The 10,273-nt window shown below is 41.3% G+C and overlaps 1 protein-coding gene across 2 annotated transcripts; it reads right to left on the bottom strand.

Annotated features, from left to right (window-relative positions):
* Nucleotides 1-2,323: 2,323 nt before the first annotated feature.
* LOC311261119 (uncharacterized protein) lies at nucleotides 2,324-10,271 on the bottom strand. 2 transcript variants are annotated; one of them, XM_084359511.1, is made up of 12 exons: nucleotides 9,813-10,271; nucleotides 8,256-8,345; nucleotides 7,506-8,100; nucleotides 7,129-7,195; nucleotides 5,114-5,212; nucleotides 4,355-4,438; nucleotides 4,171-4,221; nucleotides 3,967-4,083; nucleotides 3,486-3,595; nucleotides 3,187-3,239; nucleotides 2,861-2,966; nucleotides 2,324-2,728 (listed from the first exon to the last, which is right to left on the bottom strand). In XM_084359511.1, exons 1-12 carry the CDS (start codon nucleotides 10,161-10,163, stop codon nucleotides 2,487-2,489), a joined length of 1,965 nt encoding a protein of 654 aa, XP_084215637.1. In that variant the 5' UTR covers nucleotides 10,164-10,271; the 3' UTR covers nucleotides 2,324-2,486. The 2 variants fall into 2 exon arrangements, with proteins under 2 accessions (XP_084215637.1, XP_084215638.1); XM_084359512.1 differs by lacking the exons at nucleotides 8,256-8,345; nucleotides 9,813-10,271 and having other exon boundaries at nucleotides 7,506-7,697; nucleotides 7,813-7,955.
* Between the last annotated feature and the right edge of the window lie 2 nt (nucleotides 10,272-10,273).

Below are 10,273 nucleotides of genomic sequence, written 5' to 3'. Positions count from 1 at the left end.
AGCTTCCCGGGTCCTCTCCAGCAGCAAGGCAGCTAATGCTAACTAGCTAAGAGCTAACGTGTTTGATTCCCAATGCTCCAGCTCTTCAACTGCTGAGGTCTGCAACGGGATTAGAGGAGCAAGCACAACATCTCATTTGAAGACTTTGATGCATTTTCTCTAATTCCCCCAATCGTTATATTGCAAGAGTTATCGGCGATCGATCAGCGCACCATAACATTAGCTAGGCTACGTTAGCATGTTCACATATCTGGGAGGTGGATGTTGGGACAAAGACTGCACTCAGAGTTTGCGTCTCAGCTTACCTCTCTCACGCCCCGCCTCTGGGTTTCAAGGCAGAACCGCGTCTAAATAGCAACTTCGGTCCTTTACCTGAAGGCGAGAGAGTTAAGATATAGCGACTCTACTTGACACAGCAGGGGAAAACTGTGTCGCTGGCCCAGCTCCGGCCGAAAGCAGCGGAAATGCCCTGACTGGTCTGGACCAATCAGACTGCAGGACGCGTTCCTCATCATCACTTCCTTCTTGTGTTTGTGGGACTTCCTGCTGGTCTCTCCTGTGGCTTTTCTTTGGATTAACTACTTTTTCTTTAAAAAATAAGTATATTCATTGGTAATAGAGAGTACAGTCACACTGAATAGTATCTGCTCTATTTTTTATTTTTTTTCCAGATGAATGATACTTATATTAAAGGGAAATAATAGACTAGAGAGGGTGGCCTTTATATTGTTTTTGATGCAAACATTATTTTAATGGTAAGAGTCAGTGAGATGTATAATTCAATTCATATTCATCATCATATTTAATGTGCACTATGTAGTTTTGGGGAAGACATTTTTATCAGAAGAGAGAGATCTTCATTTACTGATTTTTGGTCTAAACAAACTACATAAACAAACATTTTCAGAATCAGAATCAGCTTTATTGGCCAAGTATGTGTACACAAACAAGGAATTTGACGCTCATTGTATACGGAATGGTCGGCTGCAATGTGTGAAGGGCGGCGGGCCTTGGTGTCTTGACCCCTGGCTTTGCAGACCAGCCCTTCGTACGCGTAATGTCACCTCTCTGGTGGGGAAGGAGCCGGAGCTGGTGCGGGAGGTTGAGAGGTGCAAACTAGATATAGTTGGGCTCACCTCCACACACAGTACCGGTTCTGGAACCAAACTCCCGGAGAGAGGCTTGACTCTGTCCTTTTCTGGAGTTGCCCAGGGTAGGGGGCGCCGGGCGGGTGTGGGTATACTCACAAGGCCCCGGCTGAGCACTGCAGTGTTGGAGTTCTCCTGAGCAACGAGAGGGTCGCCTCTGTATGACTGAAAGTCACTGGGGGGACGGCTCTGACTGTCCTTTGTGCTTATGCACCAAGCCGCAGCTCGGTATATCCAGCCTTCTTGGAGACCATGGGTGGTGTTCTGGAAATGGTGCCATCTGGGGACTCCATAGTTCTTCTGGGGGACGATGGAGAAACCTGGACAAGGGTGATTGGGAGGAATGGCTTGCCTGATCTGAACCCGATTGGTGCTTTGTTATTGGACTTCTGTGCTAGTCACGGACTGGCCATAACAAACACCATGTTTGAGCACAAGGTGGTCCGTCGGGTCTTCAACTCTAATCTCCGGAAGAACTTCTCAGTTCAGTTCAGGGAGGCTATGGAGAATAACTTTTGGTCAGCCTCAAGGAAGTTCTGGCAAACCATCCGGCGACTCAGGAAGGGAAAGCAGGGCTTAGCCCAGGCTATGCTCAGCAGGGGAGGAGAACTGTTGACCCGGACTGGGGATATTGTTGGGTGGTGGAAAGAACACTTTCAGGAGCTCCTGAATCCAACTAACACGTCCTCTGAAGTAGAGGCAGAGTATGAAGACTCAGGGGAATACTTGTCCATATCAGTGGCAGAGATCGCTGGGGTAGTCAAGAAGGTCCCAAGCGGCAAGGCACCAGGGGTGGATGAGATTTGCCCTAAGAGCTGAAGGCTCTGGACATTGTTGGGCTGTCTTGGTTGACACACCTCTTCAGTGTCCCGTGGAGGTCTGGAACCACCACCCTAGTCTAGGGTCGGTGGTGCCCATCTTTAAGAAGGGGGACCAGAGGCTGTGTTTAAGTTTAAGTATTCCAGGGTCTTGTTAACGAGTGATGGGAAAATGGAATGTGAGATGGACAGGTGGTTTGGTGCAGTGTCAGAAGTACTGCGGGTGCTGCGTCGGACCATCCTGGTGACCATTCTGGTCAGATTCAGCAATGCTTTATTCCACTAATTCTTACTGTACTATAAAGAAAGTGAACCAATGTCAGCCATTTAATAATACATGAATGAAGTACTTGAAAATGTTTTTTGCTTTAAGAATTTAATTTACAGACATAATATTACAATAAAACCAATACCTTTAAAGGGGAATGTAACTGACTGCATGTAATACAACAGTACAACAACTTGTGAACTTACCCATTATAACCGTTAACATAACAGTGTGTTCTCTTGGTGCACTGAACTATTGTTTGCTCGATGCGCCAGTTGATTCAAGTTCATGTACAGCAAAGGAAGGCAGAGAAAGGTTTACAGGACTAGTCTGTAAGTTGGACGGGTCTGACGGCAGCCGGTTGGATGATGTTGCCGCACACGCTGCAGGACTCCGGACACCGGATAAGGACTCTGGGTTGTTGCTGATTTCATCACAGGCCTCTTGTTTTACTGTCGTTGTAGCCACATCATGGAAACGACGCTTCTGAGCAGCTGAAAAACAAAACACAGACTCTTGAGACAAGCTTAAGAAAAATAACAACATGTGGCATTAATATGCTAACACAAGGCTCATTATAAAATCATTGAAAAAAAAGGATAAAAAAAAGCTATCCCAACTTTTACCTGGTAATACTGTGAATGAATTCCCAGCACGGCACTGTGTCCCGAGAGAGCCAATTAACTCAGCGTTGCTTGTTAACTGCTGCTTGGGAGAAGCCACAGTAAAGCTCTGAAAAATAGAGAAACAGAGTCCATATTTCAAGAAACACTCCTAATATCCAAGTATCAAGGTCTTAAAAATTAAGATTACATGTCAAGGTACTAACTTCACTGTTTCACCTGTTAGTCAAGTCATTTATTACACTTACAACAAATCTAATAACATCAATACTTGGTTGTTGCAGACAGTCTGGAGTTTCTGTTTTTAGCTGAGGTGGTGAACTACTCACTGCATTTCTCTGAAGACGTGAAGGCTCCGGGTTACAATCAGCTTGATCTTTACCTGTAAGAACATATACATAAATCAAAAAATCAGGCACTTTAACATTAATCCATCAATAGATGGACTGAGCTATACTTCTTAATGTTTTAAATATTAGTGTTATGATAAACTATCAATATTCAACAAACAGTCACAAGTAATTTTGCAATGTATACATAATGTTTCATGTTCATGACATGTTTCAAAGAATTAGGATATCTGAAAACCTCAACACCAACAAGTTATTCAAGAATCGATGCGACATACTCAACTCTCCATTATCATCCTCTTCTTTCAACCGAGCATGTGAAGTTTGTTTCTGCCATGGCTCCAGCTCCTCTTCCTCACATTCCAGTAAAAGTTCAGACTTTGTGGAGCTGAGACAGAAAACAACAGACCGACACTACTGGTTTACATGATATATAAAATCCAAAGATCTTTGTATGCTTCAGTATTTCTACAATATTCTTCTTCCAAACTATTTATTCAAATATTGATCCTGTAGATTAAAGAAAAGTGGAGAGGAAGTTCAGCAATCATTCTATTTAGAGTTATATTTATTTCTTTGCTGATTGGTTTGGGAAGTTTTGTACTATTTTGACAGTTTTCATCTGTTTTTAAAGGTGTAATACAGGAAACACATAAACTAGTAGAATCCGTATTTAAGAAATGAGCATCAAGCATAAAATCTTCATGACTTAAATATACAGATCCCCAATCTTGAAAATGAGCCTGATCAAATACATACAGGTGCCTCTGGGGAATTGTTGATACGTAGACCTCTTCATCACAGCTGTCATCAGCTCCTGGACCACTCAGCTCAGATGATTCTGCAACTTTTTCCATATCACTATCAAAGTCAGATCTATAAGATTTAAAAAAGAATCAAATCAGCCACAAAAGCACAAAAATTAGGATGCAATATATCTGATATGACAAAATATAAAATTACAGTCTATTCTTCATACTGTCCTCGTCAATGGCGACTTCCATCTCGTCAAAACTGAAAACAAAATATTATAGTTAGGACACTGAATAAAAAAGAGAGTGAAATTGTATTTAAAAAAAAGTCAATACAGTACTGACAGATATATAAACCTATTGAAATGTACATTCTCAAAACTATCTATACTAACCTGTCCTGGAGATAGTTCACCTCAGATGCCTCGAGTGTAGTTTCACTCTGATGATCCACATCATCTTGCTGGCACTGTTTACCTCTGCAGACACATATATAAATTCATTTTCAGACCATTCAAGAGTTGTTTTAGCACATTGACATGGAATGTCAAGTGTAACACATGAATACCTGTAAGACTTTATTGTATAGAACAGCTGAAGAGTGACAGAAAACAGGATGAGAGACAGGGGATGACAAGCAGCAAGGGTAGAAGTCGGATTTGAACCCTGGCCCACTGAGGCAGGGACATAGCCTCTGTACATGGGGTGCACACTCATACTGAGCTACTGGAGCACAAAAAACACAAAAACATGGGGAAATAGGGCCCAGGTTAAAAAATGCTCAAGTTACCCTTCAAGCTCTGCAAGTCGCCACAGCGAGTAGTCATACACTTCCCAGTATTTCAGAATAGACACCCACTGCATACATGGGGCTTTTGGGTCTATGGCAGGGCTGTCCAAAGTGGCGCCTACAGCCAAAGTTGACCCGCCAGATGTTTCTGGCTAAAATAAAAATAAATAATTTCAAATAATCATATTAATGGTTTTGCTGTTTTATTTTTTGTGAGGCAAAAATGCTTTAAATATGTACTATGCATATGTAAAATGCTTTTAATATATACTCTATCACTAAATAGAGTTCCACGTTTACTGGGCCCCGCTATGCTTTATTCCAGCCCCCTGCCAAAAAAAGAGTAAAGTTTACAACTGCTTACCTCGCAGAGGCTGATACATGTCCAGGACTTGATAGACCAAGAGGCTCATGCATACACGTTCCAGTAGAAGTCAGCAATATTGAAGATTTCATTTCATAACTGTAAAACAAAAACATTGTCATTAGACACAAAACCTGATCTGGAAATATTACACATGTAAATTGACACTTAGCCTGACAAACATCTGAGCTCCGGTTGGAACTGGCTTCAATTTAACCTGGTGGCCTTTGTCTGAATGTATGAGCGCAGAAAGCAGGTATTGTAACCACCGTATATCTTGTTTGTTTCGTACAACTATGTCAGTCATACCTATAGTAGCTGCCGAGGTTTTAATCTTTTGATTGACTGAGAAATCTGGAAAGAAATGTTATTTTTCAGGTTTTCAGATGCAATTATGCATGTGCCAAAACTTGTGGGGGTGTCAGAAGATGTGGATATTGTATTAATTACATGTTAAACTGAAACTAACTGCATGGCCACAGAGCAGAGTAGGCAGTAGGGTGATTAAGAAAATATTAGGATGCTGTATGGTGAATCTACCCTTAAACCATAAATACCAACAAAATTGTTGCTGTCTTCAAACAAACAAAAAAAACAAAATAGTAGATGAAAATATATGTATACTTTGAAACAAACTTTTTTAAAGTCAAAGTGAAATCAAGGCTGGCAGGTTTACTTAGAGCTGAAAACATTGTAATTACAGGAGAAAGGACGTGAAAATATTTTATCTGTAGTTGTTTGAAACCTAGTTGTGACTCAGTTAGAGCATAAAACCCTTCACAACCTGTCAGAACAGCCAACAGAGTAAAAAACCTTTATACTTTTCAAACTTCACTGTTCTTAGTCGATTAGTTGTTTTTTTCTTGACCAAGAAGCTTTTAAATGATAAGTGACTTTCAGGGTCATCTTATGGTAAATTAATATTTTTTTATGATAAATGAGCAATTTGTTTTTAATGGTTGTAAAATTGAGTGAAGTCTTAGGGATCACATTCATATTCACAATGAAAACAAATAAGAGGCATGAGATTTCCAGGAAACCGAGGCACACATTAATGTTGCATAGATAAAAACGTAAAATGCCTTTTTCATGTTTTTTTATCCACTTTATTTTGTGCAAACAGATGAGGATACACGGTAGAACATTTGGAAGAAAGACACAGCAATGTATATAGCAATCATGAGAGATATAAATAAAATGTTTTTATTTAATTAAAACCAAACACATTACACAATGACTTGGAGATCAATTTTGTCATGTTGAAAGTACAATAAAACGTTTCTTGGAGTGAAATGGCCTGACACAATCCATGCAGGGTGGAGGTCCCAGACTTTTTTCAGTCTGAGTCATTGACCAGACCCTCGGGAGGGGGGCTGCCCACCGCAGGTCTGACATCATTCTTTTTTCGTTTAATATTTAATTTTTAAAAAGGTCCCATGGGGAGTTATACTTCCTGGAAAACAGAACATCCTCAGTGGTGACCTCATACTTCATGCTCCATTAGTTGGTCAAACGAGTTCATCCAATAAAGCTTTCAACAAGCAAAGCTTTTAACAATCTCGCATTATGGCTTTTTTTAACTGAACTCATAATTGAGATCTACTAAGTTTACATTTCTAGCTTCACTATTCCATTTTTTTCATAAAAAAAATTATAAATGTGAAACACTGTTACAGGTCATTATTACTGACAAACACAGAATTATCAGTCAACTCTGCACCTCTAGATTCTGGAAGTACAGAGTCTAGAGGCTAATGACAACCAACAATTAGCTTAGCTTCTTCAGAGCTGCTGCACACGCCCAGTTTAAGATGAGCTTTCTGTGTCAAAATTGTAGTCTCCAAACCAACAGCAGGTTACCCGACTCATGTGACTTGAGTAATTTTATTGGATTCCATAGCTTCGTCTCAATCCACAGATGACTTTAAACAAAGGTTTAACATACTGATGATCACTTACCATTTATAGTAAATAGATGTGGTTGTGATATGTATAGCCTGTGCACGCTGCCTCACCTTGACCATGACGATAGAACTCCCTTCTCCCTTCTCCTCGACTTGGCCTTAATGTTCTTCAGAGGACCTTTAAAGTAAAAACAAGAAAACATTCAGTAACACGTACCAAGCTTTTAATGTCTGGCTCAGCAATTTAGATTATGTCTGATATTAAAAGATGCAACTGGTGCTGTAAGGTTTTGCTTTACACTGGTGTTGTCTGAGAGAAGAAAAGATGGGAAAAGAAGAAAACTAGAACGACACCTCGCTGTTGTATGCTTTTGGAAATAAACAGAGTTTTAGGCTTTAACCTGCAGTTTGATGTATTGGAGAAAAAAAACATACAAAGGTAAAGCCTGACACTTTTCGGTTCTTGACGTTGAAACCAGGAGAATCACCTGGAATGTGAAGAAGAGTGTTTTCATCGCGCTGTTGGTGGACTCCCGCTGTAAAGATCCCTTCCTGCTCAGTCCGGTTCATCTGTTTCATTTCAGGGTTGAGGTATGCCTTTTGAATTTCAAAAAAGGTTTTATGACCCATGAAATTCAGGTGCAGGTGTTTGGCCCACTTTTTGAAGTGTGTAAAGGTGCCTCCAGAAAAAAGAATGGAAAGAGTCGTGAGAAGGTGGATTTCAGGAAATGCCTCCCAAAGGTGGGGTGATGACATCCATGTGCCCCTGTGTCCACTGAGGCAGCTCCACCTCACCTTCTTCTGTGCTCCGCAGTGAGACACATTCCTTTTGGATATGGGCTGTCCACATGTCTGGCACTTCTTAAACAGCTCCATCAAGCAGCTGTCATCCACAATAGTCTTTGACTGACTCAAGTCTGTTTCTGTGTTCTTATTTGATTTTGACGTTGCTGTTGAGTTTAATTCAGTCTCTTTCCGTAAGCTCTTGCTCAGACCGTCCACGGATGCAATATTGCACAAACTTTCGCTGAGTTCAGCTGGTGGAGGGGACTGGGATGAGGTGCTTGGAGCTCCTGTGGCAATCTGGGACAACAGAGCCAGATGTCAAATTCGAAAATTAGTAGAGATACTGTGTGAGAAAGTCATCTGGTTCACAATATCAACATACATTACTTTTGACTGCATGCAATTCTCATTTACAGAGAAATAGGGCTTCAGATGTCATGTGTTATACCTACAGGAGTTGGCGGGGAAGGAGAAGGAGATACAGTATCCACATCAGTGACTTGAACACCCACGGAAGCAGCCTGTGACGATGTACTTGGACACTGGTGGAAAAATAGTGATTTTTAAGAGAGTACTACTGATTCAAAACAACAAATACTAAATTCAGAAAAAAAGGGCAACAACTTTTATTGACTACCAAATATACAAATCTTTCTTTACGCAAATCAACCATGTGCTACCCCATGAAAACTGAACATCAAATACAAGGAACACAGCTGTACTACATCATACTTATTGAGGTTAACACAGAGGCCCATTCCAACACGCTATCAACGATGGAACAGGAAACCACTGAGGAAGAAGCTTGAGCAGCTGTACTGGAAGCCTTCGCCTAAAAAATAAATAAATAAATAAAATGTTTTGGTAGTCAGTCATTTCCCACCCAATTCCACATTAGAACAAATTACCTAACATATGGCACCTGTTGTTGTGCCAACTTGAATCAACGGCTCATTGTTGCAATTAAAAAACAAACCTTTCCCAACCCAAGTTTTCTACACAAGTATTGCACTCTGAGCAAATCTTACACCAAACTGAACCTCAGTTATGCATCTCAACTCCTCTCCTTCTCTAAGCTGTGGCCCCTGCTGACTCCTTTAACGAGCTGAAGAAAAGGATGTTTTTTTAGGAGCTGATTTTCTGATCTCAGCTCAATTTATGCATAAAGTTTAACCAAGGTGGGGCCCAAATAGTAAGTGGGCTTAGACTGAAAGATTTCAGTCCTATGCGAGCATGATCAAGGGGCAGTTTCTTGTCAGTTCCACAATGTCACAATGACGTCAACAAGCTCCTGATTTACAGTATTTTTTAAAACTGATTCCAAATTAACAGGCGCAAAAAGTGATTGTGGAGAAACATGGTTGATTGTTGAGTCTCATTCCCATGTTGTCAAATAGCAACACTTTCATTAAATTCTGACGCTTTGGGGTGGTAGTCAGCCCAGCACCAGCCCAAAGTGTCAGTGATTGACACTCAACAACCAACTATATTAGTGTATAATAAAGAAAGTTTCAGAAACAGATGCTTGTAAGTGGAACAAACAGACAGAATGTAGCCATATTAATTTAATAAGAGTAATCATGTTGAAACTTATTTGCTAGACCTACCCATGTTACTTATTTATTATGCTGGTTTGCGCTCCCTTTCACCGATGTAAGTAGGACAGGCAACACTGACTGTTTATGTTGTTATGGCATTTCAGGGTCAGAGGAAGAGACGGGGCTCTTCACAGAAAGTCATTGATAGTTATTGAGAAGTGCCTGCATGCCTATAAAGGCAAGTGCATTCAATTTAAATCCCCTGCCCACTTTCCCTATATGCTGTTAGGTAATACCAGGGGTTGAGGTATAGGTTGAAGTTTTCTCCTGTCACCATGCACCTTTCCACCACATGGATGTCCTAGCTGAAAGAAAAAACACTCTCTCCTGCAGCAACACTGCTCCAAGCCACACACGTGGGGTTCCTAACCAACGTTATGTCTAAAACTCCAGGTGAAATAAATGATTTACCTCTGTTCGGCTGCTGTCATCAGCTGGCAGAGAGGCGTTCAGGTCCTCTTGTTGTCTTCCAGAGAAAACAGATGGGATTACGTGGGACTTGAGGATTTTTCTGGGCGTTGTTTTCATAAGTTCTGCCTGTATGTCCGGTTCGTAATCTTCCGGTTTAAAATGCTGGCTACAGACTCTTATGTTGCCGTATTTACTGACTGGAGTGTTTTCGTCAAATCTGGGGTTCTGGATGGCCTTTAACCACTTTCTGCATCGGCCCGGGTCTCTTGTAGGCAGAGAGTGGAAGACGACTCCCCGGGACCGGGCCTTCCTGTAGCCCTTACAGCCCGGCACAGAGCACATCCCCGGCATCGTTACACTGGTAACACTGACAACGCTGAAGTAGAAACGAGGAGTTGTCGTGCAGACTGACGGCTGCCACCATGTCTGAGTTGAAGTACAGTGACCAGCAGCCTGACGCT

This window comes from Pagrus pagrus (genome assembly GCF_965226575.1).
Source record: "Pagrus pagrus genome assembly, chromosome: 1".
In the NCBI taxonomy this organism is placed as follows: domain Eukaryota; kingdom Metazoa; phylum Chordata; class Actinopteri; order Spariformes; family Sparidae; genus Pagrus; species Pagrus pagrus.
This window is presented reverse-complemented; position numbering and strand designations above follow the sequence as displayed.